The sequence below is a fragment of the Watersipora subatra genome, chromosome 9, assembly GCF_963576615.1.
Source record: "Watersipora subatra chromosome 9, tzWatSuba1.1, whole genome shotgun sequence".
Classification (NCBI taxonomy): Eukaryota; Metazoa; Bryozoa; class Gymnolaemata; order Cheilostomatida; family Watersiporidae; genus Watersipora; species Watersipora subatra.
This window is the reverse complement of record NC_088716.1, coordinates 54,740,267-54,765,036: the sequence shown is the minus strand read 5'-3', so window position 1 is coordinate 54,765,036 and position 24,770 is coordinate 54,740,267. Positions and strand designations below refer to the sequence as shown.

The 24,770-nt window shown below is 35.6% G+C and overlaps 1 protein-coding gene across 1 annotated transcript; it reads right to left on the bottom strand.

Annotated features, from left to right (window-relative positions):
* Window positions 1–425: 425 nt before the first annotated feature.
* LOC137405231 (uncharacterized) lies at window positions 426–24,359 on the bottom strand. The gene is made up of 6 exons (XM_068091461.1): window positions 24,088–24,359; window positions 16,488–16,670; window positions 9,235–9,417; window positions 4,306–4,532; window positions 3,453–3,577; window positions 426–1,253 (listed from the first exon to the last, which is right to left on the bottom strand). Exons 1-6 carry the CDS (start codon window positions 24,357–24,359, stop codon window positions 1,128–1,130), a joined length of 1,116 nt encoding a protein of 371 aa, XP_067947562.1. The 3' UTR covers window positions 426–1,127.
* Window positions 24,360–24,770: the final 411 nt, after the last annotated feature.

Below are 24,770 nucleotides of genomic sequence, written 5' to 3'. Positions count from 1 at the left end.
ATAATATTGCTTGACTAGCCCTAACGGAAGTCAACAGCTCATGGCGCCGGTATAAATATTCTGTGCAAAGTAAACATGCACAAACATGCAAATCTATTCTGATAACAGGTATGGCTCATTCACTTGCCTCAATTACATCTAGCTCCTTGAGAGCTGAGTAATAGGCAGTTCTCCTTTGGTCTCAAGTCTGCAAAAGCTACTATAAAAATAAGGAAATAGCTGGTCTAAAGATGTGGGAAGGCAACTCCGGGATGAATGAACTGCCAGTTGTTCAAACAAATAAATAGCTAGTCCCATCACAAGATGATTGATATATTGCTGTAATAAAACAGCTTATAGATTAAGCTAACTTTGCGCTATACTATCTAATAAATAAATTTTATGCTTTGTTTATCTATTTATTAAATAGTCATAGCTAATGGTTGTATAAACAGTTGTATTACAGAATTAGAGAGTGAATAAACCACATTTGCTATAGCTTGTGTTATTATTCATACAGAAATGTAACAATAATATAAAGTTACTGCTATTCATAGCAGTAACTTTATTTAAAAATTGAGGCGAAACAAACAATGCTGAAGCAAAGCCAAAACATCAAACTTGTTAAAACTCTTGCATTACATAATTCTGTCTCTTGATGTCATTGACCTATTGACCTATTGACCTATTATACAAATAAAATAATATAAATACTAAATATACTTGCATTGAAAGATTATTATTATTCATCTAATAAGCAATAAAGCAATATCTATTATTGCCTTATTTGGAAGCGCTATTAAACCACTCTCACAGTGAAATGCAGGTGTATCGAGTTTTACAAAAAACAAGAGTATGTTTCGAATAAATAAAAATATGTAATTAAATATATTTAAAAATATAACTTGATATATGATAAATATCCGTGCAGGCCTAATCATGATATCCAGAAAACTTCTTGATTGATAATAAACGGTTCAATATTTGTAGTGGAATAGAAAGTTTGATGATTGCAACAGATCTGTGAGTAAACGAGTTATTATATTATAATATGTAATTAGATGTTTTCAAATTGAAAAGAGTATAATTATAATATATTCAGCTAAGAGGCTACATATACATTTATATACTATAATAATGGAGGGTACTTAGACTATGGAAGAGATGTTCATGAGCCCTTGTTGCATAACGGTGCTGTACGATGGGAGCTGATCATCTGATGTTTCACTTTGCATATTATTAACTGGAGTCACATGACTTGAAGTGTCTACAACCTGAATATATATCATAATGTAATTGCATACCTGATGAAGTTTAACGTTTATTCCTGGCTCTACAAGCTGAACAATTTCATAAAGCGTGAGAAGACAACTCTTTAACATTTAAGTTTGATGGCATAACTTGCATACAAAATGATAAAAGTACAAAAGCGAATGGTGGCCATCAATAATGTTTGCAAAAAACTATAGCTTGATGACATTGTGAGGAACCTATACTGTGTTAAGGAACGTGAAATGAGAAAACCAGAGTGAATGCAGTTAGTTGCCATACTTTTTGGACTATTAGCCGCTACTTTTTTTGATGTTTTGAGCCATGCGGCTTTTATAAGGGTGCGGCTATTCTGTGGCTTTTTCTTTGACCGCTAGGGTGCATTTACCAAAATCTCCGGTTAGCACGCCTTTAGCGGTGAAAGAAAATATGAAACAATGCCTAATGGTGCTGTTCCGTTAGGGGCTGGGTTAAAAAGCATTGGTTAATACGGAGCAGTACCTAACAGCACTGTTCCGCGTTAATTAGCAAAGTTGCTGCTGTGTTAAAAAACACCCTCTTGAGTTCTGCAGCCTATACAAAGGTGCGGCCTATGTATTGTTTTATTATCATTTTTTGAAAAATAAAGCAGATGCGGCTTATAGTCCGAAAAGTACAGTATACATTCTTTGTACCGTACCAAGTATGTAAATATTGTAAATTTGCATAAATATTTATGCTTTATTACCTGTGGTTTGAAAGTAAAATGGCAATGTAAATTTAAGAGCTGCATGCATATATTAAACTGATGAAAAATTGTTAAATTTAAGTATTATTAAATGTCAAAGACTATTAAATAAACATGACGTTTTTAGAGCCTACAAAAATGAAATTTCATCAGAGTTTGAGATTTTAGACAACAAAAATGACATGTCGCTATTTGACAGCATCAGCATTTCCATTTAGCCTTAAGAAACCCAAAAAACCTAATAGCCAAGGATTCTGCACAGTGAATGAAAGTATATAGAAATGACAACTCCCAATTATGGTTTCCATACAATAGCAGTTATAGGAATCAAAGTTTGCTAATATTCCGAGATGATAACTCCCAATTGAGTTGAGGGTAACCATTACACAGTACCATTACACAAGCATTGTAGAACATATATTTAATATATTCAGCAAAAACTATTTATGTTTCACTGAATGCTGCTGTTTGACAACTTTGTGAGTGCTGTTGCAGAGGAGTATATGAGCCCGCATGACTGTATCGAGATAATTGTCCTTTGCTATCGTTGTAGCAAAAGGGAGCTTCAAACACATGCTTGTTGGCTCAGTCTTCAGTGTTGCCACATATTCATTTGTATTTGTGAATTAGCCTTGAAGTGGTGCTCATGAATAAATTTATTATCAGTAAAATATTACAACTGAGGGACAGTACTACACGTGGTTATCAAGAAACTATGAGCTTCTTTTAAGATATTTTTTAATGAAGTGGTTGTAAATTGAAGAAAAAGAAATCAAAGAATGGTTTGTTTTATTAGACAAAAATTCACTTCTTTTTTTGGTAGCATAATATCTAAAAAAAATGACACAGGTTTATTATAGATAACTTTGTGACACTTGTGACAAGAGAAACAAACTTACTTTGACTGTCAATATCTTTATGATTATCGTATATTGTATCGAAGCTTTGTGTAGTATGAAGTAGTTTATACTAATGCGCAAAAATTACAACAAAACAAAAGAAATGTCCTGTTAGAATGCTGCAACTTATTAGGGTAGCAACTCCTGAAATCTTCCAAGTGAATGCAGTAAAATTATTTACTTTTATTTGAATGAATTTGCACCTAAAAATGGCACATAGATGTAGCATAAGAACGTTTGTGACATCTATTAACAAGTGATTATATATGCTCTATTCGGTGATGAGGACAATAAACAATAAAAACTCTAAAAGTTGAGTATATTAAAACAAGAAGACTTTTATCCCTAAAATACTTTTTGGCAGTTATAATGTTGCTTCACACCAAACTAGAAGTTACTAACAATCTGTTTCACGCAACAGTTTACTTCAGGTGACAATCGGTGAATGATTTAATATTTTTGTTAGTATAAATGACTGAAATAGGCTCAAAAATTAAAATCTTATTTTCAGTGTCGAGTATCTTTAGTTAGCAGTTTATATATACCTGTACGTGTATATATAGGTAGGTTGGACATACCTCATTATAAGAGGGAGGCTCAGCATGATTATGCGGAGCGTCAGCACCTAAAGGCATCAGATGGATTTCTACTGAGCTGTCATCATGTCCGGCAGCGTCTAATAGTTCTATGGATAGTCTTCTCTCTGTAAAGAGTTTCAAATTGTAATGAGTATGTAGCCTATTATTTGTAAAGTAATAGGCCTACATAGCTGTAGCAGCTATAATGAATTACGCAGCCGAGAGGCAGCAACCTAATGAAATGTTAGTTAGTGATTAGCTACATTAACTAACCAATTATTGAGTCATACCTGACTCGTTCTCCTCTGAACCCTTGACTCAATAGCTAATGCTATTAATACATAGATGTGCACAACATAACTTACTGCTATAGATACATGTACGTGTACAACACAACCTACTGCTATAGATACATGTACGTGTACAACACAACCCACTGCTATAGATATATGTATGTATATAGATAGCCATTCCTATCAATATTATAAATCTTATTATTATCCTATTCATCTTTTCTGCAGCTCATGAACACAACCTGAAACCTACTGTTTATATTATTGTTGCTCTGAACAAATAAAGAAATAGAGTACATTTTAAATCTGCCTTACAGCAGAACTACAAGTATGTCCACTGCAAATCCTACAACATCATTACTGAGTAATAGTTAACATTTTCAAATACATATGATATTAGCCAACACTTATCTGGTGCTTCAAGAGTAACCACTGATACTGCTAGTTCTGAGTACTCTCTACCGTTTGATAACTCTATGTTCACAGTGTTTTTTTTTTCATTCACCTCAATTTCTGTTTTATTTCTGAAGCGATCTTTCCAATAATAAACATACATTTACCTGATATCATTCTAGGACTGCTGTGTCTTCTTCCTTCATATTGTCGTCTGTTTGAGACACGATTATTACCTTCGCAGCGCAAATCGTTTGTAGTATGCGTCGGTCGATTCTTCAATGGACAGTTGCACTTTTTGTAGCAGACTACTGCAGCCCCGAGAATGCTTAATATTACGACTATCGTTACGGCGAAAGGCACAAAAACGACAGCATAGGTTTTCCAGTCCTCCCTGAAATATACAGTTAAAGCAAAGGTACTAACGCAATATTTACACATGCATTCCATTATAGCATGAAGTATTGGTGAAAGACTGAGTTTCATAATTTTTGTATTGCTGGTAGGGTGCCTCACTATACACCCAAAGGCTTAGCAAACTCTGAAGCTATGGCTGTAAAGCCCACGTGTTGCTAATAAGCAATAAGGTTACTTGTTCAACAAATTATTATTAGAATAATGAGTCATACACGTGGTAATGTAAACTAGATAAACAACAATAGAATAAAAGTTTACAATATGGAGAGTTATTGGCTTTTTTAAATTAAAACTATATAACATTAAATAATTAACACTATATAACATTAAAACACTAATTTAACATTTAGATAACCATTATAGAACTCGAAGATCATTTTTCTCAATAATGTCAATAATAATCCACAAAACAAAATTCAATTTTGATGAGGAGACAATTTTACACATCCTGTTGTTTCAGTCATAATAAGCATTTATTCACAATATGGTAAGTTTAACAATTCCCTCAACAGCTGTGTATACTTTTACAAGGTCTTCATCAATCATTCTTTGAACAGATGAGAAATATCCTTTGAAATGCTTAATTGGCTTGATACTCGCACATTTCCTGATTCTTTGTCTTGGATGAGTGAATATCACAGGCTACCTATCACAATGCCTAATTCCAAGATCACAGGCTACCTATCACAATGCTTAATTCCAAGATCACAGGCTACCTATCACAATGCTTAATTCCAAGATCACAGGCTACCTATCACAATGCCTAATTCCAAGATCACAGGCTACCTATCACAATGCCTAATTCCAAGTCCTACTCATAACACCGCTCGAAAAGTCAAGTTTTGTGCCTCGGGGATATTCTTAATAAATCTCTTTTTTTTCCACCCATAAATTGTTGGCCGAAGCCATGTAATCGACTCGAGTTTCTTCTGGAACAGCGTATGGTTGACAGTAAAATAAAGTAAGGAGTAATAATGAATTAGAATTAGTTGTCTTTTGGATGAAGGAGCTTCTGGGTGTCACCGATGAAAAGGATAAATGTTTAATTGTCAGAATGCGCTTGTCAGCCATAAATAGTTTAAGATGAATAAAAACTAAGTTAGAGAAGTTGACAAAATAAAATGCAGAATTATTTGCCGTTTCTTAAGTATAAACTTGCGTAAATCTTAAGCAAATTTTGTCAGAAAGTATGAGTATTTTTTATCAGTTGTCATCATTTTTGATGTTTGAGGTGATCTGATTGACAGGATGTTTCAAGATTAAGAGCGACAAGAATTTATCTCGGCTAAAATGCTCAGATCAAGTGAAAGTGTGAATACGATGTCTAAAGTTGAAAAGAGGCTGAAAGAATAGAGACGTCTAACGCTGCAACTCGAACACAATAGCACTTATCAACTATAGCAACTAGTGATGTCATTTCGCACGTATTTACCTTGGAGTGTTTTAACTGCAATCAAGTTTTGTCAATTATAATTTTGAAACATTGTGGCATTCAGATCGCCTCAAACTTCAAAAACAACCTCAGATGAAGAAAAAATGATGATACTTTCTGTTAAAATCTATTAAGATTTTGTGTAAGTCAATTTATAATGCTAAGTAGATCAATTCAAAGTTGTTAAGACACGGAAGAACAAACGCCAATCATATGACTGATAATTAACCAATCATATGACTGATAATTAACAAGACACAATTATCTAAACAACATTTCAGTTGTCCTTCAGAACAACTGAAATGTACAGTATCACTCATGATGCTTTTTTCAATCTAAAATGCTGCAAGTTACAGTACATTTTGTGTTTTTGTTTTAAACAGTTTGTAATGCAATGTACGATGCTCTGAAGAGAGAAACTTATAAAAAACTTTACGAGAAATTCAAAAAATAGTCGAGGTAGCAAAGATATGGTTGTGAATCATGACTTCATTTCGTAAGCGACAGCAGCACTAATATAGTTGTTTCCTTTGATTGTCATAGATAAGCATGGGGTTTATCTTGTCAGGCAGGCATGGGAATAAAAACCGACCAATCTGGTAACTAATATTCTTTGCTGACACGCTGTAATCACAACCAAAATCATATAACTAGAGATTATTGTTAATTATTATTATATCTACCAGCTATCTTTCATGATTGAGAAACAATCATGTCAATAGACTAATCAGTTATGTCAAACATCATGAAAACTGCAACTTTATTGTTGGGTGGCTTTGGCTTTCATAACGCCAATCTTACGGTGATTCTGAGAGAGTCTATTTGAACGTAGTCTCTGATCATTAAAAGCTGCTTCACTTAGAGAAAAGTTTATCTTGCGACGGCTGAAAAGGTGTATACAAAGGTTAGACATACAGTACATAGGTGAGTGTCTTGGAGTACACTATAGTTAGACATACAGTACATAGGTGAGAGTCTTGGAGTACACTATGGTTAGACATACAGTACATAGGTGAGTGTCTTACAGTACACTATGGTTAGACATACAGTACATAGGTGAGAGTCTTACAGTACACTATGGTTAGACATACAGTACATAGGTGAGAGTCTTGGAGTACACTATGGTTAGACATACAGTACATAGGTGAGTGTCTTGGGATACACTATGTCGAGGCATACAGTACATAGGTGAGAGTCTTGGAGTACACTATGGTTAGACATACAGTACATTGGTGAGAGTCTTGGAATACACTATGGTTAGACATACAGTACATAGGTGAGTGTCTTGGAGTACACTATGGCGAGACATACAGTACATAGGTGAGAGTCTTGGAGTACACTATGGTTAGACATACAGTACATAGGTGAGAGTCTTGGAGTACACTATGGTTAGACATACAGTACATAGGTGAGAGTCTTGGAGTACACTATGGTTAGACATACAGTACATAGGTGAGTGTCTTACAGTACACTATGGTTAGACATACAGTACATAGGTGAGAGTCTTACAGTACACTATGGTTAGACATACAGTACATAGGTGAGAGTCTTGGAGTACACTATGGTTAGACATACAGTACATAGGTGAGTGTCTTGGGATACACTATGTCGAGGCATACAGTACATAGGTGAGTGTCTTGGAGTACACTATGGTTAGACATACAGTACATAGGTGAGAGTCTTGGAGTACACTATGGCGAGACATACAGTACATAGGTGAGTGTCTTGGAGTACACTATGGTTAGACATACAGTACATAGGTGAGTGTCTTGGAGTACACTATGGCGAGACATACAGTACATAGGTGAGTGTCTTGGAGTACACTATGGCGAGGCATACAGTACATAGGTGAGTGTCTTGGAGTACACTATGGTTAGTCATACAGTACATAGGTGAGAGTCTTGGAGTACACTATGGTTAGACATACAGTACATAGGTGAGAGTCTTGGAGTACACTATGGTTAGACATACAGTACATAGGCGAGAGTCTTGGAGTACACTATGGTTAGACATACAGTACATAGGTGAGAGTCTTGGAGTACACTATGGCGAGACATACAGTACATAGGTGAGAGTCTTGGAGTACACTATGGTTAGACATACAGTACATAGGTGAGAGTCTTGGAGCACACTATGGTTAGTCATACAGTACATAGGTGAGTGTCTTGGAGTACACTATGGTTAGACATACAGTACATAGGTGAGTGTCTTGGAGTACACTATGGCGAGACATACAGTACATATGTGAGTGTCTTGGAGTACACTATGGTTAGACATACAGTACATAGGTGAGTGTCTTGGAGTACACTATGGCGAGACATACAGTACATAGGTGAGAATCTTGGAGTACACTATGGTTAGACATACATTACATAGGTGAGAGTCTTGGAGTACACTATGGCGAGACATACAGTACATAGGTGAGTGTCTTGGAGTACACTATGGTTAGACATACAGTACATAGGTGAGAGTCTTGGAGTACACTATGGTTAGACATACAGTACATAGGTGAGTGTCTTACAGTACACTATGGTTAGACATACAGTACATAGGTGAGTGTCTTGGAGTTCACTATGGTTAGACATACAGTACATAGGTGAGAGTCTTGGAGTACACTATGGTTAGACATACAGTACATAGGTGAGTGTCTTGGAGTACACTATGGCGAGGCATACAGTACATAGGTGAGTGTCTTGGAGTACACTATGGTTAGTCAAACAGTGCATAGGTGAGAGTCTTGGAGTACACTATGGTTAGACACACAGTACATAGGTGAGAGTCTTGGAGTACACTATGGTTAGACATACAGTACATAGGTGAGAGTCTTGGAGTACACTATGGCGAGACATACAGTACATAGGTGAGAGTCTTGGAGTACACTATGGTTAGACATACAGTACATAGGTGAGAGTCTTGGAGCACACTATGGTTAGTCATACAGTACATAGGTGAGTGTCTTGGAGTACACTATGGTTAGACATACAGTACATAGGTGAGTGTCTTGGAGTACACTATGGCGAGACATACAGTAGATAGGTGAGAGTCTTGGAGTACACTATGGTTAGACATACAGTACATAGGTGAGTGTCTTGGAGTACACTATGGTTAGACATACAGTACATAGGTGAGTGTCTTGGAGTACACTATGGTTAGACATACAGTACATAGGTGAGTGTCTTACAGTACACTATGGTTAGTCATACAGCACATAGGTGAGTGTCTCAGAGTAAATAGTGGTGTGACTTACGGTACAAAGGTAGTTGTCTCAGAGTAAAGTGGTCCAACGAGAAGAACTTCACCACCTTTGCAGACGGTTAGACCACATTGCAGTAGGAAGGTATCATAGTTGTAACAGCAATCTCCTTGAGATTTTGCCTGCTTGAAGCAGATCTCTTCAGGGAAACAAATACTCGCCACTTCGAAGTTTAATCTGTCAAGAGAATATATGAATCACTACATTTTAAATGACAGATTTTTCAAACTGCACACCAGATAGAGCGAAAGATCAACAAGCTGTATAGTAAAAAGCACATAGTTTGTAGCATATACTGTGTGTTTAGGAAAATGGGGGTGTACTAGCAATACCGGTAGTTAGCAACACCATTAAGCAACTGGTATTAACATAAAGCAACTGGTACTAACATAAAGTGGCTGGCACTAACATTAAGCAACTGGTACTAACATAAAGCAACTGGTACTAACATAAAGCAACTGGTACTAACATAAAGTAACTGGTACTAACATAAAGCAACTGGTACTAACATAAAGTCACTGGTACTTGTATTAAACTATACAGTTCGGTACTTCTAATAAATGATAGCTGACCTACCAGAGCTGAAAGAAAGTTAAGTAAGTACGCTCACTACGCCTGGCCTCGCTGCGAGCTAATGAATCACACTCGTACGGCAGTGTGGTTAACACCAGCTTATTCCATTGCGTAGAGAGATCAATGTTTCTCAATCGTATCATATGCTATAGTCCCCATTCAGACAATTGTAAGCAATTACACACTTGGTGTATAAATAGTAAAAACAACACTGCCTGTGTTCCACCTCTACTCTTACAACAGCTTGCAAGTGCAAACAAAGGTTTACGTCAACCACGGATTACTCTTAACAAACTGTATCTGAAATATTTTAAAACACAGTGTAGCCAGAGCAAAGCTAAGAATAACTTATATCCACACAAAAAGAAAGATATAAATGAACTTGTTTACCGCGAGCTAAAAATATAGATGATGATAAATCAGAGGGCACATATAAATTGCCATAGAACTATTGTATTTAGTTATATCAATACCAACTATACGTACGTTTGCTAAAAGGAAAATATGTTAGACATTCAAAGTCGTCATAAGTTATAGTTAACTTTAATTTCATCTAAATATAGAGCTGACGAAGAATGGCTTGTTCCTTTTTTAGCTTACACATTTTTGACAGCTATTAGAATGTTGTAGTTAGCATAAGGATTAGCACGGGTTAATGCTCACTTTCACAGATTATGTATGAACAGCGGTATCGCTTACTAATAAAATAGCCTGTGGTCCTGAGGATGATAGCCAATGGTCCTGAGGATGATAAATAGCCCATTTAACACTCGTACTGCTCCAACTGGTCTTCACTTACTGGTTCAAAATAGGGTCTTTTAAGTTGATTCTTAACAAATCACTTCAAATATTAAAATTTTTAAATTACCATTTTTAAATTTCGATGTAAAAGACCCTCATTTATACTAAATTGTGGAAATTATTATTATATCCGTAATGTTACTCCAAGCCAGTTACCGGCATGCATGTATAATCTTTGATTACCAGCTATAATAATTTCCCCTTTTTTATCTTATTGCTAGACAAAGCAGCCACAAGTGTTACCTACGAGCAGCTTGATGCCTTCATGTGCACTACCAGTAAGCTATTCTGTGACCTTGGTAAACTTTACCTGCGCTGGCCAGCAATTGCTATAAATTTTACCTGCAAGCTAGCCTAAAACCTTCAGCAAACTTCATTCATTGTAAGTGTGTACGTCCAAAGGTTGTTCATTATTTACTAATTGCCACTTGGTAGTAAAGGCTCGACCAGCTATACTATAATATAGAGTGTGGACCAGAGAAGTTGTTTTAGAAATCTGTAGCGTACAAATTCCATTCTTCTATAGAAGCACTATACTTCTATCTAGATTTCTATAAAGGTATATCTGGTAGCAGTAAGACTTAATATACCTGTTAGCAAACTATTTATTTTTTATAAATTTAATGCCTCACGAAACTCCAAATATTTTGTTTCGTTTATTTGCTATTTATACCTATACTGCACCAATACTGCTTACTGTACATTAGAGAATAATTGTATTGCATGTATACTGTGTACTGCGCAGTAAACATGCAATATTTCAACTGCATATATATGCACCTTTTCTACTGCGTACTGCGCAGTAGAAAAATTAGGCATACTGCATGGCTGTGACATGCTTACTACTGTTTGCTAGTCATCGGAAAGCAACATAAATGAATTTCAAATCATAGAAGCGCTGTCATCTTCATGTAAGCATATACATGTAATATGTCATTAGAGTTCTGTCTCCGTATATATGAACATGTCATGTCATTCTAACGCTGTCATGAATATATGTTTTATAACATATGGTATATGTTACATGGTACATATGGTATATGTTTTGTAATATGACTATAGTCATGTTCACAAATTTAAGTTGTGTCGTATATATAAATAAATATATATATAAATATATAAATAAATAAATATATATATATATATTAGACTGTCTGAATGCCCAGCGTTGCTCGGGTAATAAAGTCTCTGCACAGAAAATTTACTTTTATTTAACATAATTATAACAAAAGTTACCATTCTAACTTCCAAGCTTCATAACTTCAAAAAGTGTTTTGTGCAGTTTAAATAAACTAAGAGAAGAAATAAAAACAACTGTAAAGGTTTGCAAACTTTGTCAAACAACTATAACTTTTAAACTTAATACCACGAGAAAAGCGTTTTGTGCAGGTCAAATAAATTAAGAAACAAACTGAAACAACTATAAAAGTGTTTAAATGTAAATGCGAAATTATTAGCAAGTAATAGCTAAATTATGTCTGTTTTGCTACAGTTACGATAAAAAGATGATTTGGTAATGACACAATTAATATGAACTGAGAAAACAAAATAAAAAACCTGAATGTGCTGAATTAATAATAGCAATTCTTGCATAGAACTGTATGTATGTGTATAAAAAGGTTACTGTTCCAGCAGAAGATATCCATCAAAACTTTGAATACGATGATACTGGTACAAATGTAAAAATGAGATAATGGACTATCTTTGTCCGGTACTTTGTCTGACTGAACGGAGAGAATGTAGAGGCTATTCCTACTTGAGATAATACAATTGTCCGTGTGAAAAGTATTAGCCTTTACCAATTTAGCCATCGAATCTTATGAAAAACTAGAAATTGAGGTGTAACACACGTTTAAAATTGAAACGGTAAATTTAAAAACTACCAATTAGAAAAATAAGTAGTAGCAAAAAATTAGTTTTTAAACACTTTCAAAAAATAATAAATGCAAAAGGTAATATTAGTTCATCATCAAAAGCTCACATTTGGCGGGCACTTTTGCTCTGTATGCGTGTGCATACGGTATATGATAAAAGCGATAGAATGGTAAGGGCTGTATAGATCAGCGGTTAAACACGTGGTTTGAAATATGCAGTCTCAAACTTCATGAGTTTGAGTCCAGCACTATGCGATCTTATAACTTTAGGATTTTAATAGATATAGCTGGACAAACTGAACTATGGACTTTGAGATTTATATACATGTATATATAGATAAATGTCTGGTGTTGTTCAGGTAATAAAAAAGTTTTTGCACGGAAAATTTATTTGTATTTAGCGTATGATAATAGCTTTTAACTTTCAAACTTCCTATCTTGAGACAAGTGTTTTGTGATGTTCAAATAAATTTTACCTCTTGGTAAAAATCATCAAAATATAAAATTTTGATGATCACTTACGTACTGTACATATTACAAATTAATAATAACATATGTTAACCTTAGTAACTATAGTTACCTACAGTAACTTTAGTGTATTTAGTGGTTATGTTCTGCAAGAGAATGTATAACATTACAATGTAGTATGTGCAGTACGTACTATGGGAATTCTTACCTTCTAGACAGATGTATAACATAGATGTTGAATTTAACTTAAATGAATATAGTTTAAAAAGCTTTATACTTGAAGCTAAAAGTTGAAACAAATTTTGTCCATGTATGGCGAGGACAAAAAAATTGTGTTCGATATTGTGAGATGAAAAAACTTATATATATATATATATAGCTCATGCTACGGCTGTAGGCTCATATAAATATATATATTTCTCAAAAGTTTGCATGCCATTCCAGCTATAGCTATTAAAATTTTGAATTAGAGAATCTGTATCTCAAAAGATTTGATCTCCGACCCTTCGGTTCACCAGTCCCACACCCTACCAATTCAACCACACAACTGGATGCATTCAGGCAAAATATATTGCTATATGAGAAGAAATACGCTAGCGCTTTCAGTCACGACGCAAAGTGATGGCGTAACATCACAGAGAAGGTTCTTATTAGTAAGCTTACTCAAATTATCTATTGACAATGTGCCAGGCTAATAGCAAGTGGCAGGCAACTCTCATTACCTCTCATTGTTTATAAGCTGATTTTAAAACCCGGGCAACGCCGGGTAGCACAGCTAGGATATACATATGTATAGATATATATACATGTATATATATACATACAGATATAGGTATATACACACATATATAGGTAGATATACATATATGTGTATATATTTACATACATACACACAAGTTTGGAGCACATTGCATATAGCTTGTATATGTTTACAATATGGAACTGTGCTTTCTCATGCCATATAAAGAACCAAGGTAGACAATTTCAAATGATGCCGTGATGTTATGCTGACACTGCCTCCTCTAGACTCACTCAAACAGAAGTATTTTGGTATAAAAATTAGATAGAGCTTGAAATCACTCATCAGGCTTACAGAGTACTAGAATAAGTTTGCTAGAGTTGAACAGAAAATATCTGATATACCTACACATACACATATGTCTGTACCTCTGGGCAGGCTGTACATGGTGTAAGCAAACTTAAAAACAATGTTTATCTTTGTGTAGGAACCCATTTAAATGAGCAATGTTTAGAATTTTTAGCAAACAACTTAAAATAGCAGAGTTTTTACAAAAAGATACTTCAAATTTCACAAATTCAAAGTTCAAATTTTCATCTTATTCTACTCAACATTTTATGCATTGTCAAGTCAAATCAATTAATTATATAACTTTATTACATTGTATTATATTATATCTTTTAGTGAAGTATACCTATTTTAATTGGCTTAATTGGCTAAAGCTTGATACTCGCACATTTCCTGAATCTTTGTCTTGGATAAGTGAATAATATCACAGGCTACCTATCACAATGCCTAATTACAAGGCCTACTCATAAGTCATAACACCGCTCGAAAAGTCAAGTTTTGTGCCTCGGGGATATTCTTAATTAATCTCTTCTTTTTCTACCCATAAATTGTTGGCCAAAGCCATGTAATCGACTCAAGTTTCTTCTGGAACAGCGTATGGTTGACAGTAAAATAAAGTAAGGAGTAATAATGAATTAGAATTAGTTGTCTTTTGGATGAAGGAGCTTCTGGGCGCAACCAATGAAAAGGATAAATGTTTTAATTGTCAGAATGCGCTTGTCAGCCATAAATAGTTTTAGATGAATAAAAACTAAGTTAGAGGAGTTGAAAAAATAAAATACAGAATTATTTGCCGTTTCTTAAATATAAACTTGCGTAAATCTTAAGAAAATTTTGTCAGAAAGTATCAATATATTTTATCAGTTGTCATCATTTTTGATGTTTGAGGTGATCTGATTGACAGGATGTTTCAAGATTAAAATCGACAAAAATGTATCTCGGCTAAAATGCTCAGATCAAGTGAAAGTGTGAATACGATGTCTAAAGTTGAAAAGAGGCTGAACGAATAGAGATACCTAACGCTGCAACCCAAACACAATAGCAGATATCAACTATAGCGACTAGTGATGTCATTTCACATGTATTTTCCTTGGAGTGTTTTAACTGCAATCAAGTTTTGTCAATTATAATTTTGAAACATTGTGGCATTCAGATCACCTCAAACTTCAAAAACAACCTCAGATGAAGAAAAAATGATGATACTTTCTGTTAAAATCTATTAAGATTTTGTGTAAGTCAATTTATAATGCTAAGTAGATCAATTCAAAGTTGTTAAGACGCGGAAGAACAAACGCCAATCATATGACTGATAATTAACCAATCGTATGACTGATAATTAACAAGACACAATTATCTAAACAACATTTCAGTTGTCCTTCAGAACAACTGAAATGTACAGTATCACTCATGATGCTTTTTTCAATCTAAAATGCTGCAAGTTACAGTACATTTTGTGTTTTTGTTTTAAACATTTTGTGATGCAATGTACGATGCTCTGAAGAGAGAAACTTATAAAAAACTTTACGAGAAATTCAAAAAATAGTCGAGGTAGCAAAGATATGGTTGTGAATCATGACTTCATTTCGTAAGTGACAGCAGCACTAATATAGTTGTTTCCTTTGATTGTCATAGATAAACATGGGGTTTATCTTGTCAGGCAGGCATGGGAATAAAAACCGACCAATCTGGTAACTAATATTCTTTGCTGACACGCTGTAATCACAACCAAAATCATATAACTAGAGATTATTGTTAATTATTATTATATCTACCAGCTATCTTTCATGATTGAGAAACAATCATGTCAATAGACTAATCAGTTATGTCAAACATCATGAAAACTGCAACTTTATTGTTGGGTGGCTTTGGCTTTCATAACGCCAATCTTACGGTGATTCTGAGAGAGTCTATTTGAACGTAGTCTCTGATCATTAAAAGCTGCTTCACTTAGAGAAAGGTTTATCTTGCGACGGCTGAGAAGGTGTATACAAAGGTTAGACATACAGTACATAGGTGAGTGTCTTGGAGTACACTATAGTTAGACATACAGTACATAGGTGAGAGTCTTGGAGTACACTATGGTTAGACATACAGTACATAGGTGAGTGTCTTACAGTACACTATAGTTAGACATACAGTACATAGGTGAGAGTCTTGGAGTACACTATGGTTAGGCATACAGTACATAGGTGAGTGTCTTGGAGTACACTATGGTTAGACATACAGTACATAGGTGAGTGTCTTGGAGTACACTATGGCGAGACATACAGTACATAGGTGAGAGTCTTGGAGTACACTATGGTTAGACATACAGTACATAGGTGAGAGTCTTGGAGTACACTATGGCGAGACATACAGTACATAATTGAGTGTCTTGGAGTACACTATGGTTAGACATACAGTACATAGGTGAGTGTCTCAGAGTAAATAGTGGTGTGACTTACGGTACAAAGGTAGTTGTCTCGGAGTAAATTGGTCCAATGAGAAGAACTTCACCACCTCTGCAGACGGTTAGACCACATTGCAGTAAGAAGGTATCATAGTTGTAACAGCAATCTCCTTGAGATTTTGCCTGCTTGAAGCAGATCTCTTCAGGGAAACAAATACTCGCCACTTCGAAGTTTAATCTGTCAAGAGAATATACGAATCACTACATTTTAAATGACAGATTTTTCAAACTGCACACCAGATAGAGCGAAAGATCAACAAGCTGTATAGTAAAAAGCACATATTTTGTAGCATATACTGTGTGTTTAGGAAAATGGGGATGTACTAGCAATACCGGTAGTTAGCAACACCATTAAGCAACTGGTATTAACATAAAGCAACTGGTATTAACATAAAGCAACTGGTACTAACATAAAGCAACTGGTACTAACATAAAGTGACTGGTACTAACATAAAGTAACTGGTACTAACATAAAGCAACTGGTACTAACATAAAGCAACTGGTACTAACATAAAGCAACTGGTACTAACATAAAGCAACTGGTACTAACATAAAGCAACTGGTACTAACATAAAGCAACTGGTACTAACATAAAGCAACTGGGACTAACATAAAGCAACTGGTACTAACATAAAGCAACTGGTACTAACATAAAGCAACTGGTATTAACATAAAGCAACTGGTACTAACATAAAGCAACTGGTACTAACATAAAGCAACTGGTACTAACATAAAGCAACTGGTACTAACATAAAGCAACTGGTATTAACATAAAGCAACTGGTACTAACATAAAGCAACTGGTACTAACATAAAGCAACTGGTACTAACATAAAGCAACTGGTACTAACATAAAGCAACTGGTACTAACATAAAGCAACTGGTACTAACATAAAGCAACTGGTACTAACATAAAGCAACTGGTACTAACATAAAGCAACTGGTACTAACATAAAGCAACTGGTACTAACATAAAGCAACTGGTATTAACATAAAGCAACTGGTATTAACATAAAGCAACTGGTACTAACATAAAGCAACTGGTACTAACATAAAGCAACTGGTACTAACATAAAGCAACTGGTACTAACATAAATTCACTGGTACTAACATAAAGCAACTGGTACTAACATAAAGCAACTGGTACTAACATAAAGCAACTGGTACTAACATAAAGCAACTGGTACTAACATAAATTCACTGGTACTAACATAAAGCAACTGGTATTAACATAAAGCAACTGGTACTAACATAAAGCAACTGGTACTAACATAAAGCAACTGGTACTAACATAAATTCACTGGTACTAACATAAAGCAACTGGTACTAACATAAAGCAACTGGTACTAACATAAAGCAACTGGTACTAACATAAAGCAACTGGTACTAACATAAATTCACTGGTACTAACATAAAGCAACTGGTACTAACATAAATTCACTGGTACTAACATAAAGCAACTGGTATTAACATAAAGCAACTGGTACTAACATAAAGCAACTGGTACTAACATAAAGCAACTGGTACTAACATAAAGTAACTGGTACTAACATAAAGCAACTGGTACTAACATAAAGTAACTGGTACTTGTATTAAACTATATAGTTCGGTACTTCTAATACATGATAGCTGACCTACCAGAGCTGAAAGAAAGTTAAGTAAGTACGCTCACTACGCCTGGCCTCGCTGCGAGCTAATGAATCACACTCGTACGGCAGTATGATTAACACCAGCTTATTCCATTGCGTAGAGAGATCAATGTTTCTCAATCGTATCATATGCTATAGTCCCCATTCAAACAATTGTAAGCAATTACACACTTGGTGTATAAATAGTAAAAACAACATTGCCTGTGTTCCACCTCTACTCTTACAACAGCTTGCAAGTGCAAACAAAGGTTTACGTCAAACACGGATTACTCTTAACAAACTGCATCTGAAATATTTTAAAACACCGGGTAATCACAGCAAAGCTAAGAATAACTTATATCCACACGAGAAAGATATAAATGAACTTGTTTACCGCGAGCTAAAAAGATAGATGATGATAAATCAGAGGGCACATATAAACTGCCATAGAACTATTGTATTTAGTTATATCAATACCAACTCTACGTACATTTGCTAAAAGGAAAATATGTTAGACGTTCAAAGTCGTCATAAGTTATAGTTAACTTTAATTTCATCTAAATATAGAGCTGACGAAGAATGGCTTGTTCCTTTTTTAGCTTACACATTTTCGACAGCTATTAGAATGTTGTAGTAAGCATAAGGATTAGCATGGGTTAATGCTCACTTTTACAGATTATGCATGAACAGTGGTGTTGCTTACTACTAAAATAACCTGTGGTCCTGAGGATGATAGCCAGTGGTCCTGAAGATGATAAATAGCCCAATTAATACTAGTACTGCACCAACTGGTCTTCACTTAAGTTACTGGTTCAAAATAGGGTCTTTTAAGTTGATTCTTAACAAATCACTTCAAATATTAAAATTTTTAAATTACCATTTTTAAATTTCGATGTAAAAGACCCTCATTTATACTAAATTGTGGAAATTATTATTATATCCGTAATGTTACTCCAAGCCAGTTACCGATATGTATAATCTTTGATTACCAGCTATAATATTTGCCCCTTTTTTATCTTATTGCTAGACAGAGCAGCCACAAGTGTTACCTACGAACAGCCTGATGCCTTCACAAGCACTACCAGTAAACCATCCTGTGACCTTGGTAAACGTTACCTGCGCTGGCCAGCAATTGCTATAAATTTTACCCGCAAGCTAGCCTAAAACCTTCAGCAGACGACTTTCTTCATTGTAAGTGTGTACGTCTAAAGGTTGTTAATTATTTACTAATTGCCACTTGGTAGTAAAGGCTCGACCAGCTATACTATAATATAGAGTGTGGACCAGAGAAGTTGTTTTAGAAATCTGTAGCTTACAAATTCCATTCTTCTATAGAAGCACTATACTTCTATCTAGATTTCTATAAAGGTATATCTGGTAGCAGTAAGACTTAATATACCTGTTAGCAAATTATTTATTTTTTATAAATTTAATGCCTCACGAAACTCCAAATATTTTGTTTCGTTTATTTGCTATTTATATCTATACTGCACCAATACTGTTTACTGTACATTAGAGAATAATTGTATTGCATGTATACTGTGTACTGTGCAGTAAACATGCAATATTTCAACTGCATATATATGCACCTTTTCTACTGCGTACTGCGCAGTAGAAAAATTAGGCATACTGCATGGCTGTGACATGCTTACTACTGTTTGCTAGTCATCGGAAAGCAACATAAATGAATTTCAAATCATAGAAGCGCTGTCATCTTCATGTAAGCATATACATGTAATATGTCATTAGAGTTCTGTCTCTGTATATATGAACATGTCATGTCATACTAACGCTGTCATGAATATATGTTTTATAACATATGGTATATGTTACATGGTACATATGGTATATGTTTTGTAATATGACTATAGTCATGTTCACAAATTTAAGTTGTGTCGTATATATAAATAAATATATATATAAATATATAAATAAATATATATATATATATATATATATATATATTAGACTGTCTGAATGCTCAGCGTTGCTCGGGTAATAAAGTCTCTGCACAGAAAATTTACTTTTATTTAACATAATTATAACAAAAGTTACCGTTCTAACTTCCGAGCTTCATAACTTCAAAAAGTGTTTTGTGCAGTTTAAATAAACTAAGAGAAGAAATAAAAACAACTGTAAAGGTTTGCAAACTTTGTCAAACAACTATAGCTTTTAAACTTAATACCACAAGGAAAATGTTTTGTGCAGGTCAAATAAATTAAGAAACAAACTGAAACAACTATAAAAGTGTTTAAATGTAAATGCGAAATTATTAGCAAGTAATAGCTAAATTATGTCTGTTTTGCTATAGTTACGATAAAAAGATGAGTTGGTAATGACACAATTAATATGAACTGAGAAAACAAAATAAAAAACCTGAATATGCTGAATTAATAATAGCAATTCTTGCATAGAACTGTATGTATGTGTATAAAAAGGTTACTGTTCCAGCAGAAGATATCCATCAAAACTTTGAATACGATGATACTGGTACAAATGTAAAAATGAGATAATGGACTATCTTTGTCTGGTACTTTGTCTGACTGAACGGAGAGAATGTAGAGGCTATTCCTACTTGAGATAATACAATTGTCCATGTGAAAAGTATTGGCCTTTACCAATTTAGCCATCGAATCTTATGAAAAACTAGAAATTGAGGTGTAACACACGTTTAAAATTGAAACGGTAAATTTAAAAACTATCAATTAGAAAAATAAGTAGTAGCAAAAAATTAGTTTTTAAACACTTTCAAAAAATAATAAATGCAAAAAGGTAATATTAGTTCATCATCAAAAGCTCACATTTGGCGTGCACTTTTGCTCTGTATGCATGTGCATACATACGGTATATGATAAAAGCGATAGAATGGTAAGGACTGTATAGATCAGCGGTTAAACACGTGGTTTGAAATATGCAGTCTCAAACTTCATGAGTTTGAGTCCAGCACTATGCGATCTTATAACTTTAGGATTTTAATAGATATAGCTGGACAAACTGAACTATGGACTTTGAGATTTATATACATGTATATATAGATAAATGTCTGGTGTTGTTCAGGTAATAAAAAAGTTTTTGCACGGAAAATTTATTTGTATTTAGCATATGATAATAGCTTTTAACTTTCAAACTTCCTATCTTGAGACAAGTGTTTTGTGATGTTCAAATAAATTTTACCTCTTGGTAAAAATCATCAAAATATAAAATTTTGATGATCACTCACGTACTGTACATATTACAAATTAATAATAACATATGTTAACCTTAGTAACTATAGTTACCTACAGTAACTTTAGTGTATTTAGTGTATTTAGTGGTTATGTTCTGCAAGAGAATGTAACATTACAGTGTACTATGTGCAGTACGTACTATGGGAATTCTTACCTTCTAGACAGATGTATAACATAGATGTTGAATTTAACTTAAATGAATATAGTTTAAAAAGCTTTATACTTGAAGCTAAAAGTTGAAACAAATTTTGTCTATGTATGGCGAGGACAAAAAAAATTGTGTTCGATATTGTGAGATGAAGAAAATTGTATATAATTGTCCTATATATATATATATAAAATTGTTTCCTCTTCCCGGATACCCCGTATGGGTGGTAAATTCTGCTCTAACTTGGGTCTACTACCAGAGACCTGGGAGTTTGAGCACTCGCCTCAAGATCTTAGCTGTTCCCAATAGCGCACTTTTCTGCAACTCACCTGAGTTGATTGTTGTTGGTATTTGGGCAAGCCAAATTTTATGCGCCGGTGTTATTGCGCCCAGTGCCCCAATGACTACTGGGATTACAGTTGTTCTTACATTCCAGCATTTTTCAATTTCTTCTCCAAGAGGGAGATATTTCTCTACCTTTTCTTTTACTTTGCTGGCTATATTGTAGTCATTGCGTACTGCTATATCTATTATAGTAGCCCTCTTGTTCTCCTTGTCTACCACCACTATATCTGGTTGGTTTTCTAGGACATGCTTGTCAGTTCGGATGTAGAAGTCCCAGAGGATCTTAGCGCTGTCATTTTCATTCACCTTATCCGGAGCTTCCCACCAGTGTTGTGGTTTATTAAGGCCATACTCATCACATAGACTTCTATACACAATACCTGCGACATGATTATGCCGCTCAGTGTATGCGTTCCCTGCTAGCTGCCTGCATCCACTGATGATGTGTTGGATGGTCTCAGGTGCATCTTTGCACAGTCTGCATCTAGGATCGTCTCTAGTGTGATAGATTTTCGTTTGGAGTTGCCTTGTTGGGAGCACTTGCTCCTGGGCTGTCATGATTAGCGACTCTGTATTGGCCGTTAGGTTTCCTTTGTTCAGCCACATATATGTCTGGTGAAGATCGCCAACCTTAGATATTTGTTGGTGGTAAGCACCATGAAGAGGTTTCGTGTGCCAGTCAATTTCCTCATCATCAGGGCGTAGGTCTGTTGTAAGAGCAGCCGATTGAAATTCAGCTAGCAACTTATCTGAGATGGCCATGGAAGCTGCATATGCTTTGATGCTTTGCTCCTCCTCTTTCACTGTCTGCTGAACACTTTTGAGTCCCCTACCGCCATCTTTCCTATCAAGATACAATCTAGTAGTATCAGATTTTGGGTGGAGTGCTCCATGCATGGTCAGCAGTTTACGAGTTGCTATATCTGTTTCCTTGATGGCTTCCTCAGTCCACTCTATTATGCCTGCTGGATATCTTATTACTGGCAGCGCGTAGGTATTTATTGCCATGATTTGGTTCTTGGCATTGAGCTGGCTCCGTAAGACCTGCCGAAGGCGTTTCTTGTATTCGGTAATGGCTTTGTGACGTACCTCGGCTTCGTGGTTGATGTTGCTTTGCATAATCCCCAAGTACTTGCACTCTTCTTCTATATCTTTGATGGTACCATTTGGCATTCTTAGGCCATCTGTGAGCATAGAATGGCCTTTCTTAAGAATTAGCCTTCCACATTTCTCAATACCGAAGGTCATTTCGATGTCCTTGCTGTATACCTGAGTGAGGTGTATTAGTGAATCAATGTCCCTTTCTTTGTTAGCGTACAGCTTGATGTCATCCATGTAGAAGAGGTGGTTTATCTTGGTGCCACTTTTAAACTGGTACCCATATTGAGTCTCCTCCAGCATATTGCTTAGAGGGTTTAGGCATATGCAGAAGAGCAGCGGTGATAAGGAGTCACCTTGATAGACGCCTTGCTTAATTTGTACACTCGCCAGCTTTTTGCCATTAGTTTCCAGTTTCGTCTTCCATTTGGTCATTGACATCTTGATGAATGCCACAAGAGCAGGGTGAACATTGTACATACTGAGGCACTCAAGTATCCAACTATGGGGAATTGAGTCATAGGCCTTTTTGTAGTCAATCCAAGCCATGGCAAGATTGGTTTGCCTTCTCCCGCTGTCTTGACAGACCGTTCGATCCACCAGTAACTGATGTTTAGCTCCTCGGGTGTTGCGCCCAATTCCTTTCTGAGCACTGGTCATATAGTGACTCATGTGCTCTTCCAGTTTGTCTGCAACTATTCCTGAGAGCAGTTTCCAAGTGGTGGGCAAGCACGTTATTGGTCGATAGTTTTTGGGAATCGGCCCCTGCTTTGGATCTTTTATCAGAAGTACAGTTCGTCCTTTGGTCAGCCATTCTGGATGGTCACCTTGTTCTATTAGGTATTCCATCTGCTTAGCCATTCTAGTGTGGAGTGATGTCAATTTCTTTAACCAGAAGGCTTGAATCATGTCATGGCCAGGTGCTGCCCAGTTCTTCATACGCTGCACTCTGCACTTGATGTCCTCTTTGCTGATGGTGAGTCCTTGCTGAGCCACAGTGTGTTGATGGTTCTCTTTAAGCCTCTTCAGCCAATTTGCAGTGGTGTTATGAGTAGTCTCTTTCTCCCAGATGTCCTTCCAGAACTTTGAAGTGCTAGATCGGGGAGGCTCAGACATTGGCCTCTGCAGTTCACCTTTGAACTGGGAATACACTCTAGATGGATTATTGATGAACAGTTTGTTCATTCTCTTGTTATCCCGCTTTTTGGTGTACCACTTCAGTCGTGCCGAGAGTGCTACTAGCTGCTGTTTGGCAGATTCTAGAGCTTCTATTGTGGCTTCCCTTTTTGGACGCTCCAAACTGTGGTTAGATCTCTCACTGAGCCTACTAACTTGCTTGCGCAAGTTCTTGATCTTATTTTGTAGCCTCAGCTGCCAGGATGGAATGGCTTGAAGCCTTGTTGGCATTGGCTTAATATCCATCTCCTCCAAGATGACGGTTGCTGTACTGTAGATTAAGGCATTAGTCTCACTGATTGATCCAGTTGAGATCGACTCCAGTGCCATGTTAATGTCTTCCAACAGCTTCTTAGGTATGGCCTTGCTAACTCTTCGTAGTGGTACCCTGCTTCCATAATCATTAGCAGCTGGCATCTTGTTGATGATATTTTTCGCAAGCTCTCTCACCCTTGGGTCAAGGTCCAAGTGCATGTCTTCTTCAACCCGTGAGTCAACACATGATCGTGTATGCGTGACAGTGTGTGTTGATATGCACTCCTAGTTGGTTGAGGTTACTTGGGTGAACTGTTCCCTAATTTCATCTACATGTACCTCAAGTTCCGATATAAGGTGCCGCTTGATTATGTTACTCCTCTCAGCTACAAGTTGCTTAGC